The following is a 22261-nucleotide window of genomic DNA, read 5'->3' as shown; positions in this document are numbered from 1 at the left end:
GCAAACTTTAGACCAAACACTAACACAAAATACGAGTGCAATATAAAGAACAGCTTAACAAGAAACTGGATATATAGAGGGATTTGTGAGCGATAGATATTGACGAATGTTACAGATAAAATATTCGGTTAGTGAGTTGAATAAAAAATAAATAAGGTTTACGCTACATCAAAATTATCTAAAAGAGCAATATTTTCCCTTCTTCACCGTGAAGAATTGAACTAAAAGGATGGAATAATATCACTAACCACGCACGTTCCTCAAAAACATTACCCTGAAGTACTTTCTAACAAGGGATGGACTTAAATCATTCCCCCCCCCCCGTATTCTTAGGCTTTCCTCACAACACAGGATATACGAGACTCTAATGTAAAATGTTTTATATTGTTTTGCAAAGACCCCTCAGTTGACTGAAAAAAGTCTGCAGAAAAATATTCAGTGTTCAGGGCTCCCACTCAAAAAATAAGAAAAAGTAGAAAAATGCAGGACGGGGGAGGGTAACCCCCTTAGACAACATAATTATAGCATAATAGAAAAAATCCCTAAAAAATTTTGTTTTAAATAATTCAAATTCAAAATTAAAAAAAAAATTCCTAACTACTATTTCAGTTTCCTATAAGATGGACTCAAGCCGAAGCAAAATGACATGGTTACAAAACCAATTTTTGGCCAAAATAATGTACTTGCAACCACAGATAATTCTTTTGTCTCTCATGTATATTACATTCTTTTTTGGAGTCTTCCAAAGTGCAGAGTTTGTCAACTCTTCGAAAATGCACGCTCCTTTGAGACCACTTTCAAAAGCAGTGCAAAATGTGTAGATTACAAGATCCGATGTAAATAACGCAAGGTGAACCAGATAGTTTTACTGCGTTGTCTATTTTTTAAAGGGATTTGTTCACATTTTACTGTTCAATGCCAGTGAATCATTTTCAACAAATGAAGCACTTCCATTTCTAGCTCTTTGCTAAGCATTGTGAATATGGTTTATGCCTCTTCATGCCTTAAAAATACAGAAGACACCTGAATGCTATTGGGTAGCAACAGAATCACCAAACTTAGAATAGGCCTATGTATCCCACTGCTTTGAAATGCATACTCTTGTTTCACCTATTTGCACCATAATTTTAAATGATGAATGTTACTGTCCAAGACCATGAAGTAATAAATACAAAATTATTTTTTTCATCTAGACAAGTTTTTAATGACTATTATACTTGAACCCTCAAACAAAGCAAATGAAAAATTAATAAACCAAATGGTCCACATACACCCCCCCCCCCACAAATAACTTTAAAAATACAATTTCTGCTTTGGCAGAAATTAATTGAATTCTCTGACATTTGCAATATTTGGCAATATATCAATGTGATTTCCTGCTCAATTAAAATCAATTACAAATTTTGTGGATAGGATTTGGTAAAAAAGTAGGACAAAACGGAGAAAGTAAGACATTTTGCCAAAAAGTAGGATGAGTGAGAGCCCTGCAGTGTTTTTATATATACACCAAATATTTTTTTCATCTTTTCTCAAGATTCTTCTGAAGATTGTTCTACAACAGCATTGACTGTTATGCAACATGGCCACAGTTTTTAATACATTCTGCTTTAAGGGGAGGGTGACGATTTGATTTTTGCCTCTCCTACTGACTAAGAGACCAAAGTCACTCACATGACCAGAACTTGGGGTACCATTGTTTTCGAACATCTGAACAATTAGCGCTAAAACTTTATAGTAACAAAAATTCCAATGAGTCCATGAATTTAAGCAGAGATATAATTGGGAATTTCAATCATTCAGGGTCTCTGCTAAATCATTTTAATACTAAATTAAATTCACAACTACAAATCCTGTTCATTCGCTCATATGAAAACAATGAGCTAAGATTTATAATGAAGCTACAGCAGGAATTTTATAGAATTTATAATCCCTTCCTTGTAACCAGAGATCATGGCCAGCCTGTCTCAATGAAGAGATTTTAACAGGTGGTCGAAGATGACCTGGACCATGCTGGAAAATGTGGGCATATGCTTTGTGAACTGAACATGAAGTTTGTGTAATGCTTGCTATAGTGATGCCATCTACCAACAATTTTATTGACTACGAGTGAAGTGTAATGAATGAATATTTGTACCATTGTAGACCTGTTGCTTTGTGTGGTGAGAATTCTTTTATGTTGAGATCGGCTAACATTCATGCCTCGAAGTTAACCACAGAAAACCAACTATCACTGTGCACAGTCATGGTGACGGAGTGGCATCGCATATCATAATTTATAAGCAGACTTTTATAGTATATAACATTTATTTACACATTCATTTCCATAACTTGACAATGAATTTGAAAAATCCCTGCCATATACTAAATGTGATTAGAATAAAAAGGAAATAAAGTGTTAGAAAAATTTCACAGCATCGATAATACATAAGACTAGAGTTATTTTTTTGTATTATCATACATTTTTTAAACAAGGGGAAAGAGGAGATATCTGAAGACCATGAAACTTATGAGAATGTGTCAAACTTACAGGGAAGGGACACAAAAAAGCCCATAGTCATAGTGCTATTTACAAAGCATAGGCCTGTCTTTACATGATTGCACTAACCTTTGTCTATATGCTGCTGCAATAAATTTGTACTGTGTAAGGCAGATATGCTTACCTGGTAAAACATTTATAGGCTTATTTCATACTTTCATGTTTATCTTGTTAACATGAATGGTTTTTTCATGCATTTTTTAGTCACATACAGTATGATAAAGATTACTTGAGTCATCATAATTTGTTGCAGACTTAGATTTCTATTTTTCCATTTCTTGCTTAAGTTATGGAAACCAATCAACAAAATGTTAGGTCATGTATTGAAGTCAAATCTTGAAGTTTGAATAATAAATTTGTGTTCAGCAAACCAAAATCTACAAAAACTGCTTTGTTGCTTAATAGCTCTGCAGTGTTAAGATAAAAAAATAGGACAAGTTTTAAATATCACTGGAGCATGGTGTACAAACAATGGCCTGCTATCTAGTCTAAAATTTGTTTCAAAACAAGAATATGAAATTGATCATGTTAAATGCTCCGTATTGTATCACATTACAGATTTTAATGTAACAGATACATCATCCAAATCTGCCCAATTTATAAGTGAATGTTTAATGACGAATGTTTAAGACAATGGTCCTTGAAGATAAATGCACAAAAACAATTGTGAATGAGATGGCTCCAGTGCAAGGATTAAGGTTTTGAATTTTCTGGGAGGTATTGGAAGAAAAACCTTTTGTGAGAGTTCAGATATCTTCAAAACAAAATGCATTATTTCACATCTATCTTTCCTCTATTTAATAGTGAATGGCAATTAAGTTTTAAAAAGACTGCTACAAATACATTTAATCTTTCTCTTAAATTTCTCGTTGAACAGTGGTAATGTCAGTTCTGGGCCTCCTGCCATTAGGCACCCCTGCATGGTTGCTTTAAAAAAAACATTCCATTATAAACCCAGTTTTTCAAAAAAAAATAAACAATTCTATTTTCTAACTAATTGGTTTTGAGAGGGTGAAGCTCAACAGAATTTAAGAGACTGTTCTGCTTGTCCATTATGGGACTACTTCTATGCTAAGTGGCCAAATTTATATTTTGGGAGTTTATGTAACATTTCTATAGCTCAAACTTTTAGAAGTAAGTGTTGGTCAATTTGTCATTCGTAAAGAATGGAAAAGTATTCTACTGAGTGAAAGTTTGTGACAACAGCCAGATTGGTTATAAATAATTGTAATTAAAATGTCAGAAGGTAAAACCCTGTTACTTATCAAATCCTACAATTTAATTAAATCCAGCAAACATACTTTTACACCAAAAAACAAATTTATGGCCATAATATGAACCAAAATAAATACATAAGGTGACCATATAAGATACTTTACAGGACATTCCCGTATGTTTTGTCATTTGCTACACAACTATTCTAAGAAAGAATACCCCCTTTTCCTCAACAATGCTTTCTGAATGATACTTACTGGTCAATTTCATTATGTTGAATGGTTTTTTGTGAAACAGTTTTGATTAAGATTTATAAGAGCTCCCAATTTTCCTTCTATCTACAATTAGGAATTTTACCTGCAACTAGCAAAACCCTATATTTTCTGATATATAGATCCAGATTTTCTGTAATTTCCACTGTGAAATATGGCCAGCATATTGAAGATTTTTACAGCTGCCTACAATCACTTATTTCAAAAATACTTTCAGTGAATGGGTCACCATGTTTGTTTACATTCATATATTTGGACGGCTTTCACGACATTCATACAGGGTAATGTGTTCATCGGGTGATGTCACAAGAGCTTTTTCATGTAAATGGGGAGGGGGTTACTTTCTAAAGAAAGAGTGGTAGAGTAAACATTGATTTTTGACTTATGCTATTTTTCCAAGTTCTTATTTTTTCATAAGCAGCAATAATTGAAACCCTGCAATACAAATTCATAATCTGGAAACCGTGTTACCAAATCCAGAAAGTTGGCAGGTCTGATACCTTAAATGCATATTGTATGCTATATTTAATGGCAGTAGATATCATGAACATAAAATTGGATACAAGCACCATTTAGCTCACAAGCAGATTTAAGATGCTTAGTTCATAGAATGAAAATTTCTAACTTGACATTTAGACAACTAAACATCTTTTACATAGCACATAACCACATTTATTATTTTCAGACTAAAGAAAAAGTTAAAACTAGAAATAGCCAATAAGTTTTGTGGGCGTTGTACTTACTTTGATGCTTGCATTGGATGCGCTGATCATCTCTCTGATAGTACTGCCACCAGTTCCAATTATTGCTCCTACAGCTGTGTTTGGAATGAATACATACACTGTTTCTTTCTGAAGGTCTGGAATCTGTGGCATCTGGTTAGGGTATGGTACCATGTACGGCGAGCCACCATACATATTATATGGAGGAACGGGTGGACCACCACGCTGCGGTGGTGGAATTGGAGGATAAGCTGGAGGAGCTCCTATAGTAGACATCATAGCCATTGGATGAACACCTGGAAACATGACTGTCTGAGGTGCGAGGGCTGCCAAGTCGTTCTCGTAGCTCTGTCGTAATTTCGCACTGATCATTTGCTCAGCTTTTCCAATGTTCTCCAGCTTTCCCTTGACTGTGATAATGCGTTCCAGATTGAAGCTATTTACATCGTGGATGCTACTGCAAAAAATTTACTTAAGAGTTTGGAAATAATGCACAACACTCATTAGTTTACATATTAAAATCAACTACTTTTCCAAACTTTTATTCCGAGGCTATTAATTTTGAAATAATATATATATAGTTACGCCTCCAACCTTTCACATTGTACGGGACATGATTTGAAATGTTGGATGTATGAATTACAATGATTTTTCCATGATTGCTTTCTCAAACTTGAAACATTTTAGACTTCAAATTTTTAATTGAATGTTATGGAATAAGACAATAACTTTTAATCATAGTTATTTTAATTTTCATAACCATCTGCCATTATAGAATAACAAATAGACATTTTTTTCACTATCACCGCTTGGTATCCAGTCAATGTAATTCATATAATTAACAGAAGTTTCTGTTGTGCGTTGCCATCCGAGATAATTTCATTATGAGCTGCTGCAGAGCTAGGTAACTATTCTAAAGGCTTCTGGATGGCACAGTCCAGTTCAGCCCTAAAGAACATTTTTTTAAGGTTAGAAAATGCCCTCTATATCTTAATGATAGAGCATGCGCCCGGAAAGTGAGGTTGGTGGTTCGATTCCCCCCCCACAGAGGCAAAACTTTTCTTTCCTAATTATCTTTGCTTGGTATCCAGGATATAGGACAGCAAAAAGTAAAACACAAGCTTTGAATTTTTTTTAGTCTTCAAAAATACAAATTATTCAAAGTAAAGATGGATATCAAGTATGGGTAACACATCAAAAACAGGTTTCAAATTAACTTTATTTTATTCACTTAAAATCTCATTAAAGCACAAATGCCCTTTAGTATCCCATTATTTTTAAAAAAAGTGTGCAGCTCTAAATTAATTTGAAATTTAATAAAAAGAAAATAAGGTGGCTCAATAATTTGATCATGCCAGCATTTTTATGTTTAGAAAAGGAAAACATGGCACTGCATGTCTGTTAAAAGTTCATATTATTTAAATGGAATCTTTCAACTAACTTAAAGTAATTTGGCATACTCTAATCGGATATATCCGAGGTTCTACTGTACCATGGGTGGGGAGGGGGAAAATTGATCCTGTGATGTCTGTGACCACCAGATATTTTCGATCCCAGAACAAATTCTTAAAATCATTCAGTTTGTTCTCGAGATTGTTTTATAACTTTGATCTTGAGCAAACTAATAGAAAATATACTATAAATTTTCCATATAATTGTGAAGCTATTCCTCATCTGTTGGATCATTTTGGGTTTTTCTACATAGTATATTGACTTTAAGGGAAGAAACTGAAAATTCTTTTATTCGACATCACATTTAAGTTAGGTCTCAATATGTGATGTGGTCAGCTCATTTCAATCTCATACATGCTGATGAATAAATTAAAGCGCCTAGAATGTTCAGACCATTCAGTTTGACAGTAAACCTTATTCTGTATACTAGAAGCATTCACAAGCCTGAGCTTTTTTTAAAAAAAATAGTTTTAAAACTTTTTTAACATGAAATGACTCAAACGTAAAAAGTATGTATAGAAAACAATGCTGAAACTGACAAATTTATCAGGCAAAAGTGAAAGTTATGTGCAATAATTCAGCTAGCAATCACGTTAGCTTATGCATTCACATTAAAAGCATTTGTCAGCCGAATCCATATTTATTAGCAGTGCAAACAAACTGTAAAAAATCATTTATAGCCAAGGCATTTTAGTTATATTTACAAAAAAAACCACAACACAATCTGATCCAAGGGTTATATAGAAGTCTACATTGACTTATTAAAAAAAAAAAACAACTCATGTTTTCCTTTCGAGGGTGTAACTGTCAATACAAAAAAAGAAAAATTAAATATCTGGAACAGAGTAATAAAGATTTTAAATTAAAAAAATCGTACCTAGATACGGTTATTTTTGTTTCTGTTTGTTCCATTATACGTTTAATAGTGGCTCCATTTTTTCCTATTATTCTTCCAATGAGATTGTTGTGTGCTAAAATCTTCAATGGAACTTCCCTATAAAAATATATAAAGGGAAAAATGTGGGAAAAATAAAAATAAAGCAACAAACTTTTTCACTGTATGAAGTTAATTTAACATGCTTTTCTTTGAAAACCCACACAAGCATTTGAATATTGAGAAATATTTAATTTATTTACAAATTAAACCAATTTGTATTAAAATATAGAAGCAATACCACACACAAGTTTAACTAAAAAGAATTTAATTTCAAACTAGCATATATACGGGGTTGAGACGAAGAGAGGTGCAAGCACTTCTCATCCATTTTGGAACAGAAATTCTGAAAATAGAGCAGAACTAAAAACTAACTATATCTGAAATATAAGGAGTTATTTTTCTGCGAAATGACAAAAGTTTTACCAAAAAATAATTGGAACGAATAATTCTAAATTTCCTTCACAAATTAAAGTCCATTTAAATTTTTCTGAAATAACTTATGTTACTAGTAAAACATGCATTACTGAAATTACGAATAAAAATTATTCTTTTCACATTAAACACCCTGCATACTGAAAACCTAAGGCAAGAATTTCTGCTGCTTGAACACCAAAATCTTATTCACCCTGATATAGCAAAAAGTGTGTGCAGAACATATAAGGGTTTCCGTGAAAAAAGTTTGCTTCTCACAGAATTTAAAATGATTAAATTTAAAAGAGAAATACAAAAAACGAGAAAAATATAAAAAAATACCTTATTTACTTAAACAATTTCTCAACATAACAGCATATTAATAGATTAAAATACAATATTTTCTATACAAATCACGAGTTGCTTTCAGAAGTTCAGCATCTTAACAATTTTTTTCGAATTTCTTATCCCCTTGAACATAAGATTGTATGTCATTCTTTTAAAGAATGGACAGATTTTTCACTGTTCAGACATTTGTCAACACTAAACTCTTTGTCTGTATTACCATGTGTTAAAAATCGAAAACTTTTCACAAAAACTGGCAAAATTTCAAACTTTGGGCGGCTTTCAAGGTTACAAAGTTTGAATACATCTGCCCAATATCTATTCTCTGAACTGATTTCACTTCTTTTAATTCTTTGTATTGAAGTGCAACCTATTCATCACACATAATTGATAGTTCTGTTTGGTGATACAATGTTAAGCAACATCCCAGCAATACGTGGAGTAATCATGGCCCCCACAAGGGGTGGGCTGACAAGGCTAGTCCTGGGTGATTTTAATCATTTTTTTTTTTTCAAGCTATAAATTCATCATAAAGGGGCCCCGTGAAAGTCTGGTTTTGGGGGGGGGGACGTAAAAGATCCCAGCCTAGGGGGATGTGGGAGCCATGGGAGTAATATACCATTCCAGCAATCCACGAGAAAGTGCGAAAAGAGTGTGCAAACATTTCATTCTCTCCAAAATGTTTTGGAAATGTAGGACATTTATATATAATAGGTATCTCAGATGTTATGTATATAAAATGCACATGCCCTCCCCACCAACGCAGGGGTGGACCGTGTGGCCATATTGGGCACCGCTCTAGGAGGGATATCCAAATCCGAATTTTCGCGATGTGAAATTGTCGCAATCTGCAACTGTCGATGATAACCACATGATAGTAAAGTGGCTAGAAGACAAAACTAAAATATTTTGGCTGGAGTTTTTTCCAACGCTCTCCGAAAAACGTTGGTAATTTAAACGAGTAAACCAATCCCCTTTTAGATTCTTCACAAAAAGGCGTGTGTGCAATCTTGTGGGAAATAAAGCAAATTTATACTGTAGATACGCTGTCTTTGAAAGCAAGTTGGTAACTGCAAAATTAGCTATTTTCAGTATATAATCCACTGGAGAAAACACTAAGACATCTGAAAATTCAGCATACTCATTCAGGGACTGATAGCCCGAGGGTATCAGTATACAGATAACCAATAAATATACAGGACCGTTATTGGACTACTTCAAAGTAGTACAACTACTTTCCAAGGTCACATGATAATGCGATTTTAATAGATGGTGGGAAGTGAAAAAAATTGAAGTTTTCCCCTCCACATCTTTTTCCTTGTCTCAGAAAGAAACGTCCCGTGAACAAAATGCTCACTTTTTCCCTCCTAAATTCCGGGTATTTGACGCACTACGTGAATTAACGATACCTCCGCAAACAAGAATTAACACACCATGTAGCAAGAAAACCGTTTTGGCACGCAGCTCTTGCACTCCTGATACAGGTACAGACCTGCCAACCTAAGAAAAAAAATCTTACTTTATCCCTCAAAAAGCATGACACGACCCGTTTTCCAATTTACATGGTGGGGGGGGGGGGGAAGAGAAAGTGGAGATTACCCATACTGAAAATTTATTAAGAAGTCGTAATTATAATCAGAAAAAATATGGTTCACTTAAAACACTCAGGAAGACATCAGTAAAAATTGTTTGCTTGCATCCATCTTGACATTTCTAACATTTTATCTAAAATGAAATACGATTCAACTCGCTGGGGGACACAGTCCCCTTAATCTAAAAAAAAAAAATCATTAGATGGATGCTAAAGTGTTGAAAATCATCTAATATTCTCAACTCCAAACATAACATTCTAATCACCTGAATGATTACTATTAATAAAACTTGATATAATAGCACCACACTGGAATCAAATGCATTATTTCCTGTCGAAAATCCTGAGAGCTCCCGACCCTGAATAACTTAAAAATTAATTCTATATTTCAGACACAGTGAAAAATTTCAATGATATAGAGGAAAATAACGGTTTGTTAATCTTAAAATTTTGGCACAAGTTCATTTAGAAAATTCGGTCTGAAAAAAAACTATGAAACCATAAAGAATTTTGATGGCATGCAAAATTTCTGAAAAATATTGCTCCATCAAATATATATATTAGATTGGGCATCACTTGACATACTATCTAATATAGAGGCAGCTTGAGGCCGTTTCGGAACAAAAGCAGCCCAGTAAAACTGCAGGCAGGAAAAACTACCAGTGTTCCACTCTGTGCAGTAGAGGGGAATTTTACAGAGTGATGTCGACCAAAAAGATCATGAATGATTTCTAATGCCAACCAATTTGTGACATAAGCAGGAAAACATCATTAATTCTAAAAAATTCTTTAGAAGCAAAAGCGTATAATCGTATTACCTTGCTAAAATCGTAACAGTTGGGAGGTATGCATGTACATATATCAATGGCTATTACAGCATGATCATGATACTGGGAACTAAGGGCTGAAATTGTGGACTAAGGGAATCTTCTGATCTCCTACATAGTCTTGCAGATTGATAACTTATAGAGGATAAAATAAGTCTGGCTCAACTTTAGATTCAAATCAACAGAAAGTGTGTTCTACAGAAAAATATAAACCACTCATAATTATAAACAATTTTTCCCAGTTATGTTGCTCCATTCTATACTCTGAAAAAGTGATAACAATATACCTGTGATTGCAATAAGTGACATCCAAATATTATATCTTTATTTTTTAGACATGCCTTGTATATATTCAGTTCAAACAATATTTTTTAATGCAGCGGATTCTGCTTATAACAATTAAAACAAATGGGTAAATGTTTTAAAATGAAATCTTGAGTATTAGTAAGGCTTATTTTTGTGGTTCCACTAAATGGGAATGCTATAAAAATGATTGTATACACTGTTTGAATCCAAGGACACTTTATATAAAAATGTAATTTAACTGTCCAATAACAATGATTTTTTTAAAGTCAATACTAGAAATAAATAAAAGTATTTCGAAAATCAAAATTAGACTAGATCACATGATTAAATGCTTAAAACTAATTCATTATATAGAATTTACTCTTGCTAGACTTTTTTAAATTTGTTATTGAATACATCATTTAATGGTTTCAAGTTAATTCATGTTTTTATACTTATACATACCCAATGTGATGAGCAAGCTTTTCTGTAAAAAAATTTACAATGTGTTAAAACTAAGAAACAACTCTAGGTGCTGTTTATTACATCATACATACCCTCGACCCTGGCTAGTAGATTCTTGCTGCATGACTTCCAGGATCTTTTGACAAGCAGCAGAGCAGTTTTCTGGATTTCCATATATAGTGATGACCTGCAAAAACTGCACAAATTCAGTATGTATACTACATGTGGACAAATAAAAGGTCCATACAAAGATGAGTAAAAGAACGTTCCTAATAGAAAAATCAATTTACACGAGTTATCAGCCACCTCGTTAGGCATTTTGCCTGTTGTATTTGTAATTTACAGAACTGAAAGTATGCCACTAGACATTCACAGCGCCTTCAGTGATTGAAAATTTTGGATAAATTCTAATTTACATTTGGAATTCCCAAAATGAGACTTTTGCAGTGAACTGAACCCATAAAAATTCTATGAAGTTCAATATACAGTCAGACCCTGATATAAACAGATTAAAGTAATTTCTTGATCTAACAATTTTCTCTGAAGTTGACGAAAGTAAAGGTTGAACACCTATTTAATAAAAAAACCTATATAAATTTAAAAAAAAAAAAAAAAAAATAGAGGGATAGTTTTTCATTTCTTTGTCACACAAAACACAATCCCCAGATATAAACTTCCAGCTCTTTTGTAGAGACAAGCAAAAAAGAAAGAAGCAGGAATCTTTGAGTAAAAGATACAAAAAAGCTATTTTGAGTGTGCTTGGAAAAGTTTTGGTGTACACCAGTACCATAAAACAATGGGCTGTCCATGCGTTTAAATCTTAGTAAAGAAATAAAGTGCAAGTTTGTGCTCAGTTTCGACAAGGAATTACAGGTCACCTGGAGAAAAAGTTTTTTTTGGTAGGCGAAACCATTCAGAATGATAAAAAAATTGACATACCAAACTATGAATTTTTTCATTACATCCTGACTTTTTTTTTACGCTCAAATTTATAGCAATCTCGCAGTAAGTTTAGCCTTTTAAATTTACAGTTTCAAGTGCTCACGCTCCTGATTAATTTTATAATTTCCATTTTAACAAATAAAATTGTTAGTTTCCCTTGACTTAACAAATCAGGGCTCCGACTGTATAAATAGGTTTCATATTTAAAACAAATTAAATTTCTCTGCTGAAATAAAGCTCAGGGGAGAAAAACCCATTGCATTTCTGGATCATCAAAAGAGAATTTTTGAATGACAATTAGTTAACAGAACATCTGATGAACAAAAAAAAGCTCACTGAATACTGATTCAAGATAGAAACAATGAAATATAAAACACTTAAAAATCAGTAACACTGAAAAAATAAGAAAAAAAAAAACTTTTGAAGGACCGTACTTGTTCAAAAACATCAGAATTTTATTTTTTTTGACACACAAGTACTCTAGCTGTATTTAGGTATATCATATAAGAAAAAAAACATTAAAATTTAAAAATTGTGGCATTTAACATTAAAAGGACCAAGCTGGTCATTTTGACTGCTTTTGATACTCTATATTTTCATGATGAACCCATATCGCTTAGAATGTTGAAATTTTACGACTTTCCTATATAAATGCCTAAATATTACACTGTCCAACTATCGAAGAAAAAAAATCAGCAGTTATTTTCAGTTGTCCCTAGAAGGACGATCATTGGGCAATTCGACAGCTAGCAAGCATTACAGACACTTTCATAGCCATGCCCATCAAATAATTGATTTATGGCAAATTTCTTCCAATATAGATTACTGACTTGGCAAACTGAAAGCATTCTTAATGATCGACTAATTATGAAAGAAAAATACTAATATAGCCAAAAATGTATTGGTGCAAATCATTGAATTTTATCGAAAATAAGAAATTGAAACTCCCCTCAATATTTGCTGAAATATTAAAGCAGATTGGTAGGTACCACCTACCAATCTGCTTACTACCACCACCATCTTGGTAGGTATAATAAGAGATTGATAAATTTTCTGTGAAATTTCTTTTCTGAGACACCTCTGCATGACACGTCTTTGACGCATTCAAACATAAAGACATTACATTTTATGTTTTTTTGGGTAAGAAAAAGGAAAATGGGCTACTATGTCCACTGCATTGAAATATACAGGGTGCATAGGTAACAGGGCATACAGCATACGAGGTATTACTGGCAAACCATTGGTCCTAGAGGCATACTTCTAATTAGAAAAAGTATCCTAATAGCATGTCGTTTTCAGATATGTCATTCACAGGGGTGGGAAGTGACCAAGTCCATTTCGGAGCAGCTTTGGAGCAGCAAACTATAGGATTCGGAGCAGTTTTGGAGCAGCAAACTATAGGATTCGGAGCAGATATTTATAAATTGGAGCAGCGAAATTAACAATATTTTCGTTAACCCTCAGCCCTTTTCAAAATAAAACAACTGCACTTGTTGTTTCAGGTTTTTGACACCTTGTTTGAAAGAGCAGCTGTCATAATATTTTTCGCACCAGTTTATTTAAGGCGATTTTTGCTTACTGAGGGCACTATTTGCTGTCTGGAACAGCCGCCCTTCAAATGGGCTAAAAATTTTCTACATAAGTTTTCAATTTTTTTTATACTCGGAAAGAAATTGTTGCAAAATGGGAGAATAATTCGGAAGAATCAACACTATGTTTGGCGATGCAGCACTCATTATTTGGCGAGATTGGCGATCTGACTCGTTATTTGGCGATATTAGCTATTCAATACTCGTTATTTGGCAACATTGGCGATTCAATACTCGTTATTCGTCAACATTGGCGATTCAATACTCGTTATTCTGCAACATTGGCGATTTAACGATTATTATTCAGCAAAGTTTCTAAATTAGAAATCGGCGGACATGGAGTTCTTACTGCTGGAATGAAATTTTTTTTCACGAAACATCAGGATTTGACGCAATGACGATCGACTACAGTAATTTCTGCTGCTTCCAGCGGCGACTTTTTTTTTTGAAACAAAAACTGACTCGCATTTGCGCTTTAAAGCTAAATGACCATAAAAAAACCAAACCATCTTCAGTTACACGATCACGGATAATGTCGGGATTTCGAGATGGAAAGCCCAATGCAGGGGCAGATAGTTTAAATAAGGCGATAGTTCAAGTACAGTGGAATAAAACACGCTCTTCTCGGAAAGAATCGTTTCGCAGTAAGCAAGAAGAAAACATTTTTGGCGTCCTTCCCAAAATTCCGGGCATACTGAAGCAAAATTTGCTATTTGGCGCAGAAAAATACGAAATTACACTATTGGAGCAGGATGGCGCAAGATGTTAATTTTGGCGCAGTGCGGCACAATTGGCGCAGAGTTCCCACCCCTGCATTCATGTTCCTAGGGATTGTATAGTTATCAAAATAAAATTTCAACTTTATACTATTCCCATGTGTCAAAAAAAACAACCCAATTAGAAAAGTTGTTGCCCTATCTCTCCTGATAGAAAGATGGAATTTTTTTTAGTTGGCATTGGGAGAGACGGCAACAGCTTTTTGATTGGGTTCTTGGGCATATGGGGACAGTATGAAAAGTTAACATTTTTATTTAAATAACTACAACCCCTTGTAACATGAATGACGTATCCGAGTACTAAACGCTATTTGGTAACTTTTGTAATTGGATGTATCCCTCTGGGACCAACGTTTCACCAGTAAAATGCCATGTGTCTGATTGCATTTGTGAAAGAGGGAAGTTGTATTTAATTTTCCTGCAAACAAAAATAACTATAGAAAAGTATCACCATCCTCGGAAGATGCAGAATTGTTTAAAACGAGTATTAACTTTAATGGGGACTTATTAAACACAATAGCCGCCTGAAATTGAATAGAGTAAAGAAAAATCAATAATAAAAGCAAAAGAAAAATCTTGGATCATTGGCACGTTCACACATAACATTAGCAAAACCAGAACTTCAAAGTACCATCAGTAGATGAAAGGTTAAGCAAAGATGACCGTGGATCAGAATTTATTCACCATTTGGTAACTGCAAAAGATATAGCACGAGAGGGAATTTTAAAACTTCCCAAACATCCAGAAAAATAGGACTTTTGGGGAAAGACGAATGTTTTAGAAACTTTACAGAAAACATTGGTGCCGTTATGTGATAGAAGCATGCATTGGAACAAGTTCGACAAAAATTACTGCAAGGACTTTCAGAATTTCGTACATACAACATAAAGTAATTGTCAATATAGAAAAAGGAAAATTAAAGTTTTCAGCCGACAATATTAAACTTTTAAAGGAAGAAAATAAAAACATTGGTGAACTGAACCACATGCAAAGAAATAATAGATAAAAATTTAAGTATGTTCATTGGGTATTGAAGAAAACGAGTTCTCTATGTTCTTTAGAATGAAGGCGATAAGAATGGCTTTTTGTCAATCAAGTATGGTTTTATTTTTTGCTTTGAACAAAAATTTTGCTTCTCAAAATTTTAAATCTTTTAGTCCTTAAGCAGGTTTCCAAAATCAACATTTTGAAACCTCACAACAGAATACTCACAAACTAAAAGTTGTCACTAGGCAATTTTGCCAAAAAACGTTCCAAATATTTCAGACAATGAAAACCAAATTATATTTTATAACAAACAAAATTAAAATTTTTTTCATTTAAAAGAAAAAAAAAATTTCAATTATTCCAACTTTTTTTACATCCAAGAAAATATTCTCGTGTCACATCTTTATGTATAACATTGACTTAACAGGAGAGTGCTTTGGGCACAGTATAAAAATCACTAAACCACCTTCAAAATGAAATCTTAGAGGAGGACTTTCTTTTGATTTTCAGCAAGTTTTTTCAGGTATAGAAAGAAAATATTTTGTAAAGTTGATTTGTCAATAGAATATCTGGGCATGTCAATGCTGAAATAAGAGGCTTTTAAGGCGAAATATCCTGCCAATGGCCTTTATAAAAACTATGCAGATATTTTCTGCTTTTAAAAAGGGACTAGGAAAATTCTCACCAAAACATTTTTACAGTTCCATAAATTTTTTGAAGAGTAGTTGTGAGGTAGCTCAGAACAAGGCTTAAATTACAGCAAAACCTCAATAAAACAATGTTTTACAGACCAAGAAAAACAGAAAAACATTGTTTAAAAAGGGATTATTGTCATATCGAGAGGCAGCAATTTAACATTTGAGTATAGATACTTCCAAACAAGACGAGAAAAAATATTGCAGGGATTTATTATATCAAATATTATTGAAGCAACATTTCACTAACAAAATGCTGAAGTATTTGAGAGATAAAGATACCTTCCAAAATTTTCAATTTTATCAATTCTCCCTACGATATATAAAAAAGAAATAGGAAACAGATTTTTGCTTTCATCAATATTGAATCATACAAAATTTTTAAAAACTATTAAGTTAGTATTGAAAAGTTAGAAATTTTATATTCGAATTTCAGACACATACCTTTTCTGGTGACCCGGCATTCTCTTTACGATGAACATCAACCCTAAAGAATGAAATGTTTAGAAGAAAGGGTTTTCTGAACATAAAAGCTGATCATGACTTGCATGACATCAACATTGTAAAAATTACATAATCAACTTATGACCCAAAAAGGTAAAAAACTTTCAGGTTCAAAAGGTTTGAATATTTCATAAGCATAACTTAATTGAGATTTCATCGTATTTTTAAAATACAAAAAAATAACAGCTCTGAATATAATTGAATGTGTATTTTGGAATTAAAAACATTGTTTTTATTGGTTCAAAACTTATTGAGCAAAAATAACTCTTTTGCAAGTGAATCATTAATCATTTTTTAATTCACAAATTCTGTAAATAGAATGTTCAGACATTAGACATAATCAAACATTAGAAATAGTTGTTTACCTAGCTCTAGATTGCTGAGTAATTTGTCGGATAGTTCCTCCAGCACGGCCAATAATTGCTCCGACCATGTCACTAAGAACTAAAATCCTATTCAAAAAGGTAAAAGAAATGTAAACCACTAAACTAACAACTAAAAAAATAAATTCAATAAGAATATTTAGTTTTCATACCTGAGGGGAAAGTCAGTGGGGCGAAGTGAACTTTGTTGTCCTGGGGAATAAAAGAAGTGACTACCTCCTCCGGCACCACTGCCGCCTCCACGGCCACCTCGTGGACCTCTATTGCGATTTCCTTGGTTCATGGTTGAATCAACTTTTAAAAATATATTCGGCTGAAGTTCAAAATTATTAAGCTGCATACATGCTCTGTAAAGTGAACAAAACATTACATAAGAACAAATCTAAAAACACAGCTGTCAAGTATACACCAACTGAGGATGTGATCAGATGTAATTTTGGAAATTTCTTGGGAAAAACATGATTGAAACAAATAATAAGTGGTGAAAAATTTAGTTTTTTTTCAGAGTTGATTTTATCTGTATTATAAGTAAGGTTCATTATTCTCTATGGGAATCGGTATGAATTGCTAATTAGAAATTATTATAACTGAGTTTGACCCCATATCTGTATTATAGCAAAAGACATTTTGAAAGCAAAGAAAGTGATATGTGTATGCTTCAACATGCAAATAAGCATGAGCATCATTAATATAGAAAGACATTCATTTTCAGGTAAGCAATGACATATTATAGTTGAACTTGATAAACTATTCAGTGAACATTAGAACTAAGCTGGTCACAAATGTGATGCTTATTTGGTTAAAATATTGGAAAATTAAAAAGTGCTAAGGAAGAACTCTGTAGTTATCCCTTTGTATTCACGGAAGTAACGTTCTGGCGATGACCGAGAATACAGAAAATCTACAAATAAATCAAACTTATTTTTTTCAGGCATCTTGTTGACACAGTATCTGCTTTATGTTGAAGTAAAATGGAGGAAGGGTCCACTGATCCTAAAAACATTTTCTGAAAAAACCATATCGTGCCATTTCTTTTAAATTTCAGTTAACTTGTTAGAATATGGTAACAATAACTCCACTACCAATTTTTTTACATGTGGAAAACGTACTATAGATGACCTATTTCACAGAAATAATCCATTGCTGGGGGACAAAGCAGCCCAGGTCGATAAGATACTAGTCTGAATTACAGAAAGATGTTTAGGTGTCTGGAGTTCGATACTCTGTCCTTGTCAAACTTTCCCAACAGGGATAAAACAAACGTCAACATGAACCACAGAAAAAGAATGCTGCTCAGGAAGTCCCATATTGTGGGGTTAGCACACCAACTTCTTGATAAGTATAAAAAATCTTTCTTTCGGAACCTGTAATAAATTGGAGGTCTAATCAGCCTTTGTGTGCAGAAAACAAAAATGATCAATCCATTGCCAATTTAAACTTATGAAATCCTTGCTGTGTTGCTCACGGAGGCCTTGTGTTCTACTTGCGAATTTTAAACATCTCCATAGGAGTAGCGCTTTGGCTTCATACAAATAAATACAAGACCACAACAGGCAAAATGCTCAATGAGGTGGCCGACAAAGATGTCCATAAGAAGCAATAAGCTTGATCACTTAATTCTCCCACTTCTTTTATATCTACATCAGTGAATCTCACTCAACAATTCAGAAAAAAAAAACTTGGTAGTCCAAGCTTTTCTATTGTTCACACAAAATACTGGGAGATGTTGCTTATTCTTTACCCTCAAGAATTCGCAGACTTAATGATGCTTATAATACAAGTTAATAATACAAGTTATGCAATTATGTTACATTTTTTATTGCACCCACAAAAAAATAACACTTTTTACACGAGACGTAGATTCAGGACACATGTGCAGTTGCAGTAATGGCTGATCAAATTATTTCTTGACACATTTGCTAAATTCACTGATGCCTTAATGGAAAATACAACAATAAGGAAAATCTTTAGGAATGATTTTTAAATGTTTATTTAAACAATGCAACTTGTATTCTGTTCACATACGAGAATTCTCACAGCAAGTGTTTTCCTGAAAAATATAGAGTGATACGAAAACCACAAATATGAAATACGCAAATACCAAGGGCAGACTATTATACATTACACGCGGGAAACATACTTTTACGTTTTTTGCAGTCTGTCACTAGAGTCTGGGTCTCGTAAAAGTATGCATTTAACAGATTTGTGCTGGAGAGCAGATATCGTATAAATACGATGGACATTGTATGTATCGCAAGGCAACGATTTCCATTGATTCTGAGTTTCATTGAGAAAAACAAAGTACTTATCAAAAGAATTTAATTATTGAATGACCAAAAAACAACGTGGCATTAAAATACATATCTCCATCTACTCTCAATATTTTTGAAAAATCAGGCAAAGTGGAAACTTCAAATTCAAACAGCAGTTATAGAATCCCATAGAAAAACACTAGAATTCCTCTAGAAATTTAAGATGTAGAAGCAGCTGTCTTTACAGGACATTAGTTCAACCCATCTCCCAGAAACACATGGTTTCAGGACACCTCATTCTCAAAAAATGTTCCAGTTACCATTCTATTTGCCCCCCCCCCAGCACTCATGGACTATCAAAAAAAAATTCCCCATACACATAAGAGTTTCATCCCCCCCCCCCAAGGCAGGTTCTGCATTGCCCCCGAGCAGAATATAATTCCATGTCAGTCTTTCCATGCAAAATAGAGAAATTGCATCTACATACTGTTCATAAAACAACTTTCTTTTTGTGGATGCTATCAGTGATTAATAATCATGGGTATATGAACACTTAAAAGCTTTATATTTAGCTTAAAGCTTTTATTTTCTTTCTGAAGACATTTAATCGGAGGAAAAAATTTAAAAAACTTCAAAATACAAAGCTGCTGATGAAAAAACTTGTTTACCACACGGCTGTTCGGCAACCAAGGTCATGCCTCTGATAAATGATTGCAGATAAACGCTACGTAAACAAATTCATATCTTTGCCACTTGCTTAAATGCGGTCATCAAGACTTTAAGGGCTGCTCGATGGTAATGACCAGAGTTGTCCTCTGTGTCTGTGTTTTCCTTGGCGACGGCAGTCATTGACGTCATGACATGAAAGCTCACATAAAATCTAATTTTCTGCCAAAATCCGGAGAAATTTTAAATCTGGAGAGTGGGAGGAAGGATGAAAAATCCGGACAATTAGCAGGTCCGAGCATTTGCTTCAAGCATTACACGAGTTTGACTATGCGTATACTTTGAAGGAATTTGTTTCCCCCGGCTTCCACAAAACTTGAGCACAAACAGTTATTTTTTAAAAAATATGTAACTTCATTTTTTGCATTCTTTTTTCTCTTAGAATAAAATTGTGCTATAATGAAATTTTTTTTTAACAAATGTTAAAATTAATGACATCTGAAATTCCTTCAGTACCTTTCAATTCGTTATAACGAGATGACTATTAGAGATACATTTCACAAAAAAAAAACCAAATCTTAGACAATTTACCTGATGTGACTTCAGGATTAAAAAAGCTATTAGAGAATCAGATAAAAGAAATTTGATATCATAAAAAGGTAGAGATAAATTTGTGCGAGTTAAATAAGCTAATGGAAGTAAGCATTTTATTCATGTGTCCATAATTCTCTTATAAACAGAAATCATTTGCTGAAACACGAGTTGAGGATAAGCCAGTATCATGCCATGATGTAAATTAAAATGGTGTAATTTTGTTCCAATATTCAAATATATTCTTAGGTAAGGCCATAATTTCTAACAGTTGATTGTTTCACTATTAGTTCTGTCATTTTGTATTTTAGAACATTGTGATATGTTTCACAATAGTATAAATAATGGAATCCACTGTTATTTGTTTCATTCAAATCCCATCAAACAATACACAACAAAGTTGGGGAAAGACCCATACAACATTATAGGACAATTCATTAGAACATATCCTGTACTGAACAAAACATATATAACTTCAAAAAAAGTAAATAATAGATTTTGTACAAGACTTAATGACTGATTTTTATGTTGGAAGACATGCTGGCACGAAATTACATAAAATTTCACCCTCAGACTAGTTTTTTTTTTTTTTTATAAAATCAGAAAATTAAGTTCCAATGAACTAATTTATTTGGTATGGAGATCTGGCCAACTCCTGGAATATATATCGCTATTTCTTTAACAAGATACACATTCACAATCTAATTAAAGGGATTCAATTCTTCAGATTTAAAATATTCCTGAAACTATTCAAAAGGATAAAAAAATTCCTAGTTATTACAGTTACTTACTGCTGGGCTTGTTCATTAGATTCATATGTAACAAATACAGTGTATGTACTATCAGGCTTGTTGGGGCCTAAAAAAAAAATCCAAAGATAATGAGAACACTCAATAGTTTCGCAAAATCAAATAAAACTACTAGGATTTATATTTATACAAATTTATGGTCATTTAGCTATTTGTTAACTATATAACTCTTGAATAAAAAAAAGCTTGCTCAAAACATAAGACATGCTTTTAATAGTTTTTCAAATAATTTCCAAAAAATAAAAAAAATAAAGCCTAAATTGGTTATTGAATCATTTGGTTCGTCAACTTGACCAGATTTAATTTTCAATACAGTATTCGGTCATCATTTGTGAAAATAAACATGCTCAATTTCTAACATGGATTTTAAACTTCTCAAATTCTACAAGGACATTGGAATTTTAATAATATCTAAACTGGAGAAAGGCTCATGTTTAGATTCAAGACAAACTAAAGAATCAGAGCTAGTTTGAAATATGAACTAAAATAACTTTTGATACTTGAAATCTGAATTTCATTGAAGAAACGTGCTTTGTTTATCTACAACGTTCATTCCTATATTTAGGAACCAGAGAACTTTTCGCTCTTGAATAAAAAATAAGATTTACATCAATAATGTTCAGATACATAAGAGCAGTGTTTGCCAATACTCATCAGAATTCTGGGTTGTCTACTGGAAGCACTAATGTGCCATCACCTTTCAAAACATTGTTGTAACTCCAGATTACAGGTCAATTTTTTGTGACTATATCCTGCAAAGTAATTGATCATTCTGATATTAAAATCTCCCATGTCAAGAATAGATAACCTTAGTAAACTTCTTGTCTGTGTAACTTGCAAGTAGCGCATTAGTCACTGCTGAATTTAGTCTATGAATTTTTTATAATTCAATACCTCTTGCAAGCAATGCTTCACAAAAGACATAATTTGTCTTCATTCTATTTTTAATGCAGTCATTGATTTTTGAGTGCAAATAGGATTTATCCCTGCAACAAAAATCTGTGTTTAT

The 22261-nt window shown here is 33.0% G+C and overlaps 1 protein-coding gene across 12 annotated transcripts in view; it reads right to left on the bottom strand.

Moving 5' to 3' along the window:
* The window catches only part of Imp (IGF-II mRNA-binding protein), a 60448-nt gene that overhangs the window by 4650 nt on the left and 33537 nt on the right, over positions 1–22261 (bottom strand). For 4 of the 12 annotated variants that reach the window (XM_089241054.1, XM_089241049.1, XM_089241045.1 and 1 more), the window contains exons 4-10: positions 21235–21301; positions 17087–17281; positions 16917–17003; positions 16492–16534; positions 11151–11254; positions 7075–7191; positions 4767–5202 (exon numbers count right to left, since the gene is read on the bottom strand). In XM_089241054.1, coding sequence (XP_089097180.1) covers positions 4767–5202; positions 7075–7191; positions 11151–11254; positions 16492–16534; positions 16917–17003; positions 17087–17281; positions 21235–21301 — 1049 coding nt within the window. The remainder of the gene's footprint in view (positions 1–4766; positions 5203–7074; positions 7192–11150; positions 11255–16491; positions 16535–16916; positions 17004–17086; positions 17282–21234; positions 21302–22261) is intronic. The other 8 variants (XM_089241055.1, XM_089241051.1, XM_089241047.1 and 5 more) reach the window with 3 other exon arrangements.

This window comes from Pholcus phalangioides, unplaced genomic scaffold, assembly GCF_987345545.1.
Source record: "Pholcus phalangioides strain wild (caught in Gottingen) unplaced genomic scaffold, Ppha-v1.0 ptg000013l_1, whole genome shotgun sequence".
In the NCBI taxonomy this organism is placed as follows: domain Eukaryota; kingdom Metazoa; phylum Arthropoda; class Arachnida; order Araneae; family Pholcidae; genus Pholcus; species Pholcus phalangioides.
Note: the sequence above shows the minus strand (reverse complement) of the source record. Positions and strands in the feature narration are given on the sequence as shown.